At 46.7% G+C, this 15,444-nt stretch overlaps 1 protein-coding gene across 1 annotated transcript in view; it reads right to left on the minus strand.

Annotated features, from left to right (window-relative positions):
* The window catches only part of SRPRA (SRP receptor subunit alpha), a 28,646-nt gene extending 13,241 nt beyond the window's left edge, over positions 1-15,405 (minus strand). Inside the window, exons 1-8 of the mRNA XM_040326181.1 lie at positions 15,202-15,405; positions 13,279-13,362; positions 10,230-10,393; positions 7,928-8,082; positions 5,124-5,280; positions 4,681-4,843; positions 3,224-3,348; positions 3,010-3,128 (exon numbers count right to left, since the gene is read on the minus strand). Of these exons, the coding sequence (XP_040182115.1) occupies positions 3,010-3,128; positions 3,224-3,348; positions 4,681-4,843; positions 5,124-5,280; positions 7,928-8,082; positions 10,230-10,393; positions 13,279-13,362; positions 15,202-15,318 (1,084 nt within the window). The 5' untranslated portion in view covers positions 15,319-15,405. The remainder of the gene's footprint in view (positions 1-3,009; positions 3,129-3,223; positions 3,349-4,680; positions 4,844-5,123; positions 5,281-7,927; positions 8,083-10,229; positions 10,394-13,278; positions 13,363-15,201) is intronic.
* Between the last annotated feature and the right edge of the window lie 39 nt (positions 15,406-15,444).

Here is a 15,444-nt window from a genome sequence, read left to right on the forward strand (position 1 = left end):
GGACAGAGAAAGATCTAACCTTCACGTTTCAGACAGACACAATGTTCCCCTACAAATACCTGATGCTTTCCAGCCGAGATCGCGGCTTTATTTACATCCACAGTCCCAGACATGATGTCATAACGTCGCACCCGGGCCCTGACAGTCATAGAGATGACTGGTGACCAGATGGTCATCGTAAATCTCTATGCTCTTCACTCGGTGGCGGCTTCTTTCCCGGGTCCCTGAAAGCACGGGCGAGCCTGGAGAAGTCCCCTCCCGCCGCCTGTAAGAGCAATCAAGCGGCTGAACTGCAGCTATGATAGTTCTTGCGGTGCACAGAATCACTGGCTGAAAAAGAAGATATCTGACTGATGCCTGCAGCTGCAAGCATCATTCAGATATCACCACTGAAAGTCAAAGACGTTAAACAACTTACCGCTGTTAACCTGCCCGACAACCCAGCAGCCTGCCTGTTGCACTTGACTGAGAGGCCTGTTAAAAAACACAAAACCTCACTATACAACGCCTAAATTCTGCTAAGGCCTGCATTCTGCTTCACTGGAGAGATGCTGACCATCCTACGAAAGCTTCCCGATTGGCTAAAGTTAGCAACCTCCGGGACGTGGAAGACCTTACAGCCACACTGCACACCAGGGAAGAGCTGTTTACTGAAACTTGGGAGACCCTGGAACTACTTTGTGTATACCAACACCTATCTCAATGAGCTGTCCAACTCCGAGAACCCCTGCCCATCCAATCTTTACCCAGGAGAGGGGTGACTTTGTTTCCTTGTCCCTACCTACTCCCCTTGCACTTACTCCCCCCCCCTCTTTTTCCTGCCCTTTTACTTGCTTACTTTCCCCCTCGTCCACACACTGTCTACTCATATGCACCTCCATTCATACTCCCGATTCCTCCCCAACCCCTGTCTGCTTTTTCAGACGACAACCAGTCCCGTACTTGCTCATCTATTATGCCCTTTCGTGGTTTTTGGCCCAGTGTCCACCTCTTCTATCCATTACCAGTTATTGGCAGCATGGTTCATTTTTGCTATATGTTGTTTTGTTTGACACTGCATCATATACTACCTCTGTTAGTTAAATATTGTCTTTCATTATCTGCAAGAGAAGTCTATGTAACTGTCCTTGGCTATGTTTTGGTATTTGACGGTTTTGTTGGCCTTCTCTTTCCCCGATTACTTGTCTGACACATCTGTTGTCCTTCACATTCAAGATTGTATTGACGCTATAACTATATATATATTTTGTAAATGTTTGTATTTTTCCCTTTGAAAAATAAAGCAATAAAAAAAAAAAGGCTCTGGCAACAAAAGGGTTAATACAGCATGTTTATTGGGGGTGTTAAACTTTTATACGCAAATAATTTTTTTTTTGCTTTTGTATTGCTTTGGGTGGTGCCCTTAAAACGGAACTTCAGTCATTTTCTCCCCATCTATTAAATCTTCTGCCCTTGTTGTTTTTAACTTTGGATAGTAAAAAAAATGTTTCTGCCAGTAAATACCTTACCTTATACAGCCCACTTCCTGTTTCTTGTCTGGTAAAAAATTCTAGGCTTATGACATCATTCACAGCTCTCTCATGAGAATTTGCCAGGAAGGGAGGGGGTTGAGTCATAAGAGGGCCAATGAGAGCTGCAGGGCTGGAGGTGTGCCTCTGTAAACCCAGGAAGTGAACAGGCAGCAGCTTCAGCTGCCCACAGTTAAAATGGTTGCAGCCTGACTCAGTGGAGGGAGATTTCTGCAGCATATTTGGCAAGTAGAGAATCACAGTATATATATATATATATATATATAGTGGTTGGAGGGAAGCTTCAGAATGGCAAAGCTGTTTTTATTACAAATTATGTGAGCAGACTGCAGTTCCTCTTTAAAGTGTTTAAGGCAAAAGTGTAAATCGCTGCCAGCTCCTCTATTATAGGCAGGCATACCACACTGTGGAAGTCTTTTCGAAAAACGAGGATTGCAAATACCTATTTAGGGCAATCTTCAGCTCCGATACAGGGCTACAGCAGGATGGGCTGAGAGCTTCCTCTGGCGTCAGCCGGGGAGGTCATGTGGCCGCTCAGACCCTCCCGCAGAAGCCCTGTCTGGGAGATGTAAAGCGGTTGCGAGTCACGTGACCGGCCTGAAGATGACACTAAAAATATATTTTCAATTTTAGTTTTTATAAAAAATAAAAAAAACTCAGTGTGGTATGCCTGCCTATAATAGAGAGCATGAAAGTGACCGTTGTAAGTTTTTTATTTTTAATAATAGCGGCGGGGGGAAACAGACAAGGAGCTGACGGGCAGGGAGGAGGGAGAGAGAGTAGAGCTGAGAGCAGGGCTACAGATGACATATTGACATACGCGGAGCACGTGGTCAGGGCTCGGCAGCCCTGATTATCGCATGTGGTCAGCGCAGAGAGGGGGGATACAGGAAGTGGCAGGATCAGAAAGGTTTATTACAGTTTAGAGGGGGCCGATTACACAGCACAAGCACTGTGCCGTTTAATCTGCTTCAAGGGACCAGGATCTGTTTTTTCTTTTTTTTGGGTTAACAAACACTTTAAAGTCCCGACCACTTAAAGTCCAATAACCAACTAGTTATTTTTGGATTTCTATATTACTTGGGGGATGTTGGCACCCAGTAATATGCAACTATCCTGGTATTTTTGTCATGATGACTGTTTTTCTCTCAGCAAATTTCCACTGATTAGTCATGTGACCAATGTCAACATGCTGCTACAAGAGGATATTAGGAAGGTGATGTTCTGGCAGAGATGCATAGGCTGACCAGTGATCTTTCACACTGAGGGAGACCACATGATCAATCATGTGACTGGAGAATATGTACTAGGTTGCCCTTTGTTAAGTCCTATAGTTATACTTATATGGTCTCCCAGATGTTTGCAGCAAAAATCTATTCAAACAAAAAAAATCTTATAAGTAAAGTATACAACAGGCAATCAACCCAGGACCAGAAGACTAAAAGGTTTGCAATTTATGGGCCCCGTCTGTTGCACGCACCTATGAGATGATCCTTCATCTTCTCCAGAACAGGCTCCATGTCGTCCATACTCAAGCTTTTTGCCCCTACCAGGCCTTTCAGCATGCCGAACATTCCCCCAAAGCCGCTCTTCTTAGTGCTAAATAATAAACAAATAAAAAAAAAAAAAAAGGTGAAGGTCACCCAACATCACCCCATCTCACACGGTTAGTAAAAGTGACACATTCACAGTACCTGGTCTTGGCGGGAGCTGTAGTGTTGGTTCTAACAACGGGAACTTCCTCCTCTTCTTCCTCCTCCTCCTCACTGCTGCTTTCGCACTCAACGTCCGGGAGGTTCCCCACCATCCGGCTTGATCTCTGAAAGAACATGCACAGGTCACGTGACAATCAAAGCCTAGAGGGTGCTTAATGCAGAAGGATTCTTCTCAGGGGCTGGGGGAAGGTGCCTTCAAAGAAGACATTTGCCGGCAGTACTGGAAGTCAGGAAGGAAGTCTCCTTAAGGGCTTGGGAGCTTTACAGTTGGAGGAAAGTTCCCCTTGGGCTAGGAAGGTCACTCAACATAGGTAAGTTATTCCTACACACAGTAGGAATAGTAGGGTTGCACCAAGAACCCACCGATACATATTTTTTTCTTAATGTCATGTGACAGTGGACTGTGCAAGTATTTTTTTTTTTTTTTTTTTTTTTTTTAATTTCATTATTTATTAAAACATTTTTTTTTTTTACAATGCCTTCTGTTATATGGGGGGGTGAATGTGTCAGTTATATATATATATATATATACACACACACATATATACATATACACACACACACACACACACATCTCTAGAGCCTCAGCTGCACTAAAGCGGACAGCGGCTCCTATAAACACAGTTTACTCGGTTTAGTTATAAACTGATCACTGACTCTGTGCATTTAGAAAATGAAATGAGCCGGTAAATGACAATTTACCGACTCCTTTCTCCGCTCTCCATCCTGACAGATCCGGGACATGGAGGGGGACCTGGGAAGCACAGAGAGGGGGGACACAGGGGAGTGTCGGGGGTAGTTATAAGCATCGATCTCCCTGTATAGATGTCAATAAGGCAGCTGTGGGGGGAGGGGGGGGGTGGAATCGGCTGTCAGCTGCTTTATTGAAATCTATACAGGGAGATGGATGCTTGTAACTCCCCCCACCTCTGCACCGATCATCCCTGACTGCCCAGGTATCGGGTCAAGCATTGGAGCATTTCAAGTACTCATGCAAATGCTTGGTATCGGCACCGATACCAGTATCGGTACAACCCTAGTAGACAGCATAGGAAGGTTCCTCTGAGTTCAGAAAGTCCTCCAGCATTGGACAGTTCCCCCAGTTGCAGGGGAAAAACAATCAGGGCAAATTAACACAGAAGCAAAAACGTGGAGCACCTGCCCAGAATGACCAGTTAAGTTTTCGATTTTAAAAGGGAATCTAAAAAAGTGATTGACCACTATGTAAAGATCTCTTTGCTCTAAGGACTAAATACAAGGTGCTCTGTGTGAAGGAAATTTGCTCTGCAGGAAGGTGAATAGGTGCTCTGGTCTGCTCCATGGAGCTGCAGAGGAGATGTAATAGGTTATAACATCTCTGTTCTCCACTGAAGATACAATGCTGCCTCTTACACACACACACACACACACACACACACACACACACACACACTTACCAGGGCCTGCAGGTCCTCATCAGGGATCGCTGGCTCCTCTGCGTTGCCATTGGTAGTGGGTTTGCTGAAGTCTAGTTCTTTGGCATTCACTGTCCTGCCTTCCCACACCCGGGGCTTCTTCCCCTTTTCTTTTTCTTTTTGGGACTCTGGCTTTGGGGATTTGCTGCAAGAGAAAGAAATGAAAAGTCAGCTCTGGAGTCATACATACAACATAATATATTCCTAGGACCTCTAACAGACAAAAGCTTTGTATACCTATGTATAATAGATACAAAGTCATTCTCCATCTATCTGCTGCTGTGTGAGGTGTTTCAGACAGAATGATGGAGCAATGAGGGTCAGCTTGCATGCAAACATTTTGAGAATGCTTCTCCTGACTGCACAAGGAGTAGCATGAAATATAGCAGTTCCCAAATATATAATGCAGAGAAAACATTGCTCACCTTGCTTTATCTCCCCCCTTTGACATCTTCTTAAAGAACGCCTCTCGCTTCTTCTGCATGGCTTCCTCAGAGTTCAGCTCCTCCTTCTCTGCAGGTACTGCTGGGGTGCTGGCTTTACTGCCTTTATTTGGTGGAGTGATCACTTCTGGGGCAGTGTCTGGAAAGAGAGAAAGCTCACTGTGACACAGCAATGGACGACAGGAACGCCCCATCTGCAGCTAGCTTAACAAACTGATATCCTTTCAATCTGAATGCCAAAACATTCCTTCCAGTATTTCCACATGAATATCAAAGTGTATGAGGGCCGATACTTGGCGTGCAGAGTGAGCTGCATGCTGGTAGGTTAATTGGATCCAGTCCAAATTGGCCCAGTATATATGTATATATGTGTGTACGACTGTGTCCCAAGCGTTTCGAGATCCTACGGGGTAAATGACCGCACCAGCCAGGAAGACACTGGCTGCAAAAAGCACCTAGAGGAGATTCAGTTTGCATGTGTAGCGCTACACAAGTCATTCATTCATTCACACAGTATCTCACAAAAGTGAGTACACCCTCACATTTTTTGTAAATATTTTATTATATCTTTTCATGTGACAACACTGAAGAAATGACACTTTGCTACAATGTAAAGTAGTGAGTGTACAGCTTGTATAACTGTGTAAATTTGCTGTCCACTCAAAATAACTCAACACACAGCTATTAATGTCTAAACCTCTGGCAAAAGTGACCACCCCCCCAAGTGAAAATGTCCAAACTGGGCCCAATTAGCCATTTTCCCTCCCCGGTGTCATGTGACTCGTTAGTGTTACAAGGTCTCAGGTGTGAATGGGGAGCAGGTGTGTTAAATTCGGTTCCGTCGCTCTCTCATACTGGTCACTCATGGTAAAGAACTCTCTGAGGATCTGAAAAAAAGAATTGTTGCTCTACATAAAGATGGCCTAGGCTATAAGAAGATTACCAAGATCCTGAAACTGAGCTGCAGCACGGTGGCCAAGACCATACAGCGGTTTAACAGGACAGGTTCCACTCAGAACAGGCCTCACCATTGTCGACCAAAGAAGTTGAGTGCACATGCTCAGCATAATATCCAGAGGTTGTCTTTGGGAAATGGACGTATGAGTGCTGCCAGCATTGCTGCAGAGGCTGAAGGGGTGGGGGTGAGCCTATCAGTGCTCAGACCAAACGCCGCACACTGCAGCAAATTGGTCTGCATGGCTGTCGTCACAGAAGAAGGAAGCCTCTTCTGAAGATGATGCACAAGAAAGCCTGCAAACAGTTTGCTGAAGACAAGCAGACTAAGGATATGGATTACTGGAACCATGTCCCTTATGTCTGATGAGACCAAGATAAACTTAATTGGTTCGGATGGTGTCAGGCGTGTGTGGTGGCAACCAGGTGAGGAGTACAAAGACAAATGTGTCTTGCCTACAGTCAAGCATGGTGGTGGGAGTGTCATGGTCTGGGGCTGCATGAGTGCTGCCGGCACTGGGGAGCTACAGTTCATTGAGGGAACCATGAATGCCAACATGTACTGTGACTTACTGAAGCAGAGCATGATCCCCTCCCTCCGGAGACTGGGCCGCAGGGCAGTATTCCAACATGATATCGTCCCCAAACACACGTCTAAGATGACCACTGCCTTGCTAAAGAAGCCGAGGGTAAAGGTGATGGACTGGCCAAGCATGTCTCCAGACCTAAACCCTATTGATCATCTGTGGGACATCCTCAAATGGAAGGTGGAGGAGTGCAGGGTCTCTAACATCCACCAGCTCTGTGATTTCATCATGGAGGAGTGGAAGAGGACTCCAGTGGCAACCTGTGAAGCTCTGGTGAATGCCATGCCCAAGAGGGTTAAGGCAGTGCTGGAAAATAATGGTGGCCACTCAAAATATTGATACTTTTTTCACTTAGGGGTGTACTCACTTTTGTTGCCAGCGGTTTAGACATTAATGTGTGTTGAGTTATTTCGAGGGGGACAGCAAATTTACACTGTTATACAAGCTGTACACTCACTACTTTACATTGTAGCAAAGTGTAATTTCTTCAGTGTTGTCACATGAAAAGATATAAAATATTTACAAAATTGTGAGGGGTGTAATCACTTTTGTGAGATATTGTATATGATGGAGCCTGCACCCAGAGCTGCGATCCTAGAGGCTTCACAGTTATTGGATTTATCCCTTAGGGCAGGGATATGCAATTAGCGGGCCTCCAGCTGTTGCAGAACTACAAGTCCCATGAGGCACAGCAAGACTGACAGCCGAAAGCATGACGGGACTTGTAGTTTTGAAACAGCTGGAGGTCTACTAATTGCATATCCCTGCCTTAGGGGAATGCCTGTCATGGCCTTTCTGTATGTTCAGGGGTCATGTTGTTGAGGTGAGTGGATAATTTGCTCCTTGGTGGTGGGATCCAGCATGGTTTCCACATTGAAGTCGTATATGTCATGTTATGTCTTCACCGGATATGTACATTTAGTGAAAGCTCATCACTGCTTGGGACAATTTGTTTTATAATTTTATGGATGTTGCAAGCATGTCGATAAATACTTACACCGGGGCTGTGTACTGTGGTATACATAGCGCTACATGGGTAGCATGGGGTATCACAGCGATTAAAGGCAATGGGGGTCCCGGATATTTGGAGTTCACCTTACACTTTATTTGGAGTGGGGTAGGTAAAAAATGTGCCCTTATTAAATCCACTATTAAGGAAAATACACGCGTAGAAACTGAACGCACATAGAGCTGCTTATTCGGCGATAATATAATATTATAAAAAGCATTTTACTCATTACTCACTCTCCTTCCTAGAAGCCTTGTTTTTCTTATTGTTCTCCTTGGTCTTGTCCCCCGGCTTCTCAATCATGGATTTTACTGTCTTCTTGGACTTCTCTGACTGTTCGAATGTCTTCATGGTGGCAGTGGGCCGAGCTTTGCTGCTTCCCTCTGCTGCCCTGTGGTGAAAACACATTTTATACATTTGTCGAATATAATATCACTGATCAGGCATCACTGAGATACGTATTCTCCATAATCATTGGTCACATTAAATATCGGGATAGCACAACTTTTATAATCTTATTACAGTGAATTATGCATCTGCAATATTTTAACCATGTATCGGGCACATTTAATAGGAGATACGCGGCTTATGCTGTCAGTAGCTCTTTTTTTTATTATTCTAGCGCCGTCAATTTACACAGTGCTTTACATATATATTCTATACATTCACATCAGTCCCTGCCTTCAAGGAGCTCACAATGTAAAGTCCCTAATTCACATTCATACATACACATACTAGGGCCAGTTTAGACAGAAGCCAATTAACCTACCAGCAGGTCTTTGGAAGGAAACCGGAGTACCCGGAGGAAACCCACACAGGCACAGGGAGAACATACAAACTCCATGCAGGTAGTACCATGGTTAGGATTCGAACCAAGGCCCCTAGTGCTGCTAGGTGGAAGTGCTAACCACTTAGCCTCTTATACCAATTGTAAAGTAATCACAAACCAGTCACCTTTACAAATAAATAGGGATTAAGGATTAAAAATAAATTATTTTATATTTAGTCGCAATTTTCAGAAACATTAGTTTCGTTTTTTTTTTTTGCTCTCCACCACAATCACACCTCATTATACATGTATCCATATCATGTGCTATTTATTTAATACACTTTATACCTTTTGAATAACCCATATAGTCAGAGTATTTATAATAGTCCTTGTTTTTCGGTCTCCTTTTGACTGGAATACATACATTATATATATATATATATATATATATATATATATATATATACACACACACACACACACACACACACACACACACACACATGTATCCAGCCCTGACAAGTTCTACAAAATGCTATACACGGAACACTGAGCCATTCACATCAGTCTCTGCACCAGAGGAGCTTACAATCTAATGTCCAACCACAGTCACACTATTATTATACATTTATAAAGCTCTGACATTCCACAGTGTTGTACAAAGAACACTGAGCCAACCTCACCGATCTCTGCATTAGAGGAGCTAACACTCCAATATCTCCATCACAGTTACATACTACTACTGTACATTTTTATAGCTCCAGCATATTCCACAGCACTGTACAGTCACACCAATATCTGCACCAGAAGAACTTATACATCAATACATGGCATGTGCAAGGGTTTTTGACACCCCCAGGCGAAACCTTATTTTTGCCACCCACTAGCACCGCCCCTGAATCCACCCCCTTTGCCCAAGCATCAGTGTGACAGGAGGATGCGGCGGCAGTAGAGAGCACTGATCATAAAGGCGCGCAGGGGATGCTTGCTTCTGTTCCATCAGGATATGTCCTCTAGTGCTGCGCCTCTATAATGACACTAAAGAGCGCTGCCTGAGTAACCTGCAGCAGAGGCATCCCCTGCATACAATATATCCTAGCAGCGCCCACTAGAGGTTATAACATTTATTATAGAGGTATTTATAATAAAGCACTGAAAACTTCCATAGCACAGAGAGTAGGGAAACCAGCGGCTGGGCGCCTTAGGCCGCAGTGCACCCTAGGCGGCCACCTAGTTTGCCTAGTGGGTAGCACCCGCCCTGCTTCAATATACCTACCACAGCCACGGTATTATTTTTATTGCAGGCCAAGCACTCCAGAACTCCCCCCAGCTTTCCAGCATTGCAGACGAGGTGAGGAGTTTCTGCTTGCAGTGCCATGGTGTAAATATGAAGTGTATGTAAAAATGTAGACCCTTATTCTAAGAAGGGATTTCCCTCACTTTGGAGAGATATCCTCTCACTTCCTAGATGTGATTGGGGTGTTATTCCTCTTCTACTGTACCCCAAAAAATACATTATGGCTTTAGATACACTTTAAAGTTTCACAAGCATACATAAATCAAAGACAAATAGAGAGATATTTACCGATAAACGGGGTGACTAACAAGAGTTTTCTGAAATAAGTATACAGAAAATAAAACCGTGATTTACTATAAAACACACACAAAGCCAACTAAATAACTAAATGTATATCCGATCGGGGAGGCAAGTGCTTGAGGAAAGAGGTTTCTAGAAATGCAATTAGTGAATCAATTATAATTGTACTTACCTAAGAAGGAAGCCGAAATCATCTTCAAAATCAAACGAGCCATTCAGTAACCCTAGAGCCCCGTTCTGCTGTATCTGATTACGATATTTATCCCGAAACTCTTTATGGACGTCATCTATTAACTTGTCCACATAAGCCAGGGTTAAAATCTTCTGGTACCCCACCTGCAGGGACATGAACAATACAAAAGGGTCTAGTTACAAATCAGTGAATGGGACTTTCTCCGAAGACTCGCTGCTTGTAGAATCAATCGCTGTCCTTTCAAACATGTGACCCAGGAAGATTCTCCTGCAGAGAATGTCATGTGCACCGCTTTATAAAAATGCCCCAAAGTATGAAGACTTCCAACACCTCCGAGATGAATTCAAGGGCAGAACCTGGCGTGAGCGTACACCTACACTAGGAGGTCCATTTATAAAAATGTGTTGGACAAATCTGACAAGCATATGCCCATCCTTGAACATTTTTGACTATATTTTGCTTAAAGGATAAGTTCACTTTTTATTAAAAAAAAAAATAATAAATGCACATCATTTTTTTTGTTTTGCATGTAAAAAAACAAAATGTGCATTTATTATTTTTTGTTGAAGGAGTCTGGAAAGCATTGCACCAGTGATCAGCAGATCGCCGATGCCATGCAGGTCTCCTGTACACTGTCATTGTATTGGCTTACCCGTAACATCTCATATGAGGAAGCAGATACTCCCTGCCAGTAAAACCTGGTACACATGAAACTTCTTCCCATACCTCTGTCACAGGAAGGAGGAGAGGGGCAGCGGGCGGCAGCTGCAGCACTGGGAACATGTTACATGTTCTCAAAGGTTAAATTATGCTTTAACCCCTTCAATACCGGACACTTTCACCCCTTCCTGCTCAGAACAATTTTCAGCTTTCAGCGCTGTCGCAGTTTGAATGACAATTGCGCGGTCATGTAACACTGCACCCAAACCAACATTTTTTTAATTTTCTTCCCACAAATAGAGCTTTCATTCGGTGGTATTTGATCGACCACTGGATTTTTTTTTTTTGCGAAACAAACTAAAAAAGACCAACATTTTTGAAAAAATAAATGATGGCCACTGATAGGCGGCACTAATAGATGGCACTGATGAGGAGCTACTGACAGGCATTACTGAGTGGCATCTGAACGGCACTGACAGGCATTACTGATGGGGCACTGATTGGCACATTTATGGGGCACATGCTGGCACCACTGATAATTAATGTGCTGATTATCAGCGCAGACCCATCCTCTGACAAGGAAAGCCGCCGATCAGCTTTCCCTGTCAGTGTGAACTGAAAAATGCTGTTTACCGGCACTTCCTGGTTCACGCGATGATCAGCTGTGATTGGTCACAGCTGATCACGTGGTAAGAAGTCTCAGTCAGAGGTTCCATACTACGATTGGATATGCAGTGTGTCAGACTGACACACAGCACCTCCGATCGCCACCCTGGGCATGCACTGGCTTGTTATCCTGATCAGGATAACAGAACCACTTTGCTGACATCATACTGCTATCTGGCGAGCGGAAAGTGGTTAAAGATATCTGATCCCCCCCCTCCCTGTGACAGCAGTATGGGGAGAATACCCCCCTACTAGTTGTCCCTTTTTTAAATCAGTCTGGCCGTGCGGGGCTACAGCCATGTCATTCATTCACACAGCTGTGGGTGTGTGAATGAACTACAAGCCCTGACATCCTTTGCGGCTGTCGGCTTGTAGTTCTCATTTTTTTTCCAACTTTATTGCTATCACTACGGGTGAGCCACATCCTCTTTTTGGAGAGATCTGGCGACTCTTAGACCCCAGATCTCTCCTCTGGCCTCCAAAGCAGGGGTGGGTTTAATAAGTTGCCAGTAATGGCTTGTTTACATGAGAACAAAACCATAAGTATCAAAATCCTAGACAACATCAGTTCCTCTCACTGTGTCTCCAGTGGCTCCCTTATCGGGCTGTCCAATTGGACAGGAGAGCCCGGTAACAGAGGCGGGGGGGGGGTTGGTGCTGGACCCCCTTCTGCTGCCTGTAAAAGCGATCCAATGGCTCTGTAGCCACTCAGATCCCTTTTACATTGTAAGAAATCGTCCACTGAAAAAATCTATACCGGGCTCATGGTTTTGGCATCAAACATGATCCCGGTATAACCGCGTCTACCTTGGGCTGTTCTGCAGTAGAGCTGCTCTCTCTTCTTGTATTCACTCTACACAAAAGCAGCAGCTGGAGCTAATGGCTCCTGCTGCCGGTCAATAGAAATTCTATGAGGAGGGAGTGGTGGGTCTTTTGAAGCACACAGCCTGGCTCGAGAGCACGCCTGCATGAGTGCCCCCATAGCACACAGCTTGCTACGGGGGCACCTGGAGAAGCGGAGCAGACCCTAGAAGAGGGTCGCTCTGTGCGACACCCTTGCACAGAGCAGGCAAGTATAACATGTTTATTATTAGTCTTTGCAACCGCTTTAATCTTCCTATACGCTATCCAAAATAAGAAAAAAGGTTTTGCCTTTAGTTTAGCGATTTCCTTTAGCAAATCCATCTAGTGGCCATAAGGCGGTATTTTTTCTGAGATACCGCAATCAGAAGAAAATACCACACTGTGGCCACTAGATGGAACTGTACAGTCAAAATGTGTTGCAAAACGCTTGTCGCATTTGTCCAATACATTTTTTTGATAAATATCCTCTTTGTAGCAAGGTATGGTGGCACAGGAGTATACTCTTGGTGCTCTGAACACCAATCTCTGTGCAGCCATCTATCTCTTCACTAGAATTTGGTCCATAGCACCTGAAAATAATCCTATATTTCGGGTATGTTGGGCTTTCAGCGTACGGACAAAGAGGCAGCGATTGTGTACTCGGCACCACAATGGAGAGGAATGAGGCTCACACATACAGTAACATTGTTCTGCCTCTTATTCAAATGCCATATTGATATCCAAAAGACTAGAAAACAAGTGTTTTTGGCTCTTGCATTATAGGAGAGCTCCTCTGATCCGGCAGACAACGCGGAATTCCAGCTGTGATGTCACATGGAGGTCATGATGAAGATCTTACCACAAACACCAACTCAAACTGATTGTCCAGCTTGTACTTGAGGGTGAGGGAGTCATGGGTGAAGGAGGTGTTCCCGCCTCGCTCCTGAAATACAAAGAATGACAGAGGTGAGTGTGTGATGTCACATCCCGAGGAGGCGTCAGCCCGCAGACAATGCATGAAATGTCACTCCAGTCCGGGTACGTCCCATCCACAGAGCTTTACTGCCAGGGGAATCCCCAGTGCCCACTCCCAGTAATGACACCATCTACAGACCAGACTCCACTTTCCACACTCAACAGATGTTCCTTCCACCCCCACCCTACAAATCCTTCATAACATGACTGTGGGGGCACTCTTCTCCTCTTCCCCCCAGTAGTGGCACAACTCTCCTCTATCTGGTGGCACAGCTCCCCCCCTCCCCCATCTGGTGGTGGCACAGCTCTCCATTCTATCTGGTGGTGGCACAGCTCTCCCCTCTATCTGGTGGTGGCACAGCTCTCCCCTCTATCTGGTGGTGGCACAGCTCTCCCCTCTATCTGGTGGTGGCACAGCTCTCCCCTCTATCTGGTGGTGGCACAGCTCTCCCCTCTATCTGGTGGTGGCACAGCTCTCCCCTCTATCTGGTGGTGGCACAGCTCTCCCCTCTATCTGGTGGTGGCACAGCTCTCCCCTCTATCTGGGGGTGGCACAGCTCTCCCCTCTATCTGGGGGTGGCACAGCTCTCCCCTCTATCTGGGGGTGGCACAGCTCTCCCCTCTATCTGGGGGTGGCACAGCTCTCTCTCTCCCCCCCCCCCCCATCTGGTGGTGGCACAGCTCTTTCCCCCCTTCTGGTGGTGGCATAGCTCCCCCCCCCCATCTGGTGGTGGCACAGCTCTTCCCCTCCCCCCCATCTGGTGGTGGCACAGCTCTTCCCCTCCCCCCATCTGGTGGTGGCACAGCTCTTCCCCTCCCCCCATCTGGTGGTGGCACAGCTCTCCCCTCCCCCTCATCTGGTGGTGGCACAGCTCTCCCCTCATCTGGTGGTGGCACAGCTCTCCCCTCCCCCTCATCTGGTGGTGGCACAGCTCTCCCCTCCCCCTCATCTGGTGATGGTGGCACAGCTCTCTCTCTCTCCCCCCCATCTGGTGGTGGCACAGCTTTCTCCCCCCCCCCCCCCCATCTGGTGGTGGTGGCACAGCTCTCTCTCTCTCCCCCCTCCATCTGGTGGTGGCACAGCTCTCTCTCTCCCCCTCATCTGGTGGTGGCACAGCTCTCTCCCCCCCCCCATATCTGGTGGTGGCACAGCTCTCTCCCCCCCCCCCATTTGGTGGTGGCACAGCTCTCTCTCCCCCCCCCCATCTGGTGGTGGCACAGCTCTCTTCCCCCCCCCCATCTGGTGGGGGCACAGCTCTTCCCTCCCCCCATCTGGTGGTGGCACAGCTCTTCCCTCCCCCCATCTGGTGGTGGCACAGCTCTTCCCTCCCCCCATCTGGTGGTGGCACAGCTCTTCCCTCCCCCCATCTGGTGGTGGCACAGCTCTTCCCTCCCCCCATCTGGTGGTGGCACAGCTCTTCCCTCCCCCCATCTGGTGGTGGCACATCTCTTCCCTCCCCCATCTGGTGGTGGCACATCTCTTCCCTCCCCCCATCTGGTGGTGGCACATCTCTTTCCTCCCCCCATCTGGTGGTGGCACAACTCTTTCCTCCCCCCATCTGGTGGTGGCACATCTCTTTCCTCCCCCCATCTGGTGGTGGCACAGCTCTCTCCCCTCCCCCCATCTGGTGGTGGCACAGCTCTCTCCCCTCCCCCCATCTGGTGGTGGCACAGCTCTTCCTTTCCCCCCATCTGGTGGTGGCATAGCTCTCCCCTCCCCCATCTGGTGGTGGCACAGCTCTCCCCTCCCCCCATCTGGTGGTGGTGGCACAGCTCTCTCCCCTCCCCCCATCTGGTGGACAGTCACCTGTAGGATGACAGAGCGGATGAGAGCATTGACAGGCCCGGTGAAGGATCCTTTCACCCCCTGGAAGCACCAGAGCACGATACCGCCTTTACTGAAGATAGTGAAGAAGTCCAACATGTTGTCCCCACAGAAGACACCGACACCGGCCGAGACACGTCAGAGAAACACTGGCAACCGTCACTTCCGCCTGTACCAGAGGGGGGAGGCACAATGACTTCCGGGACCGGCCATCTTGGTACACCT

Source organism: Rana temporaria, chromosome 10, assembly GCF_905171775.1.
Source record: "Rana temporaria chromosome 10, aRanTem1.1, whole genome shotgun sequence".
Lineage (NCBI taxonomy): Eukaryota > Metazoa > Chordata > Amphibia > Anura > Ranidae > Rana > Rana temporaria.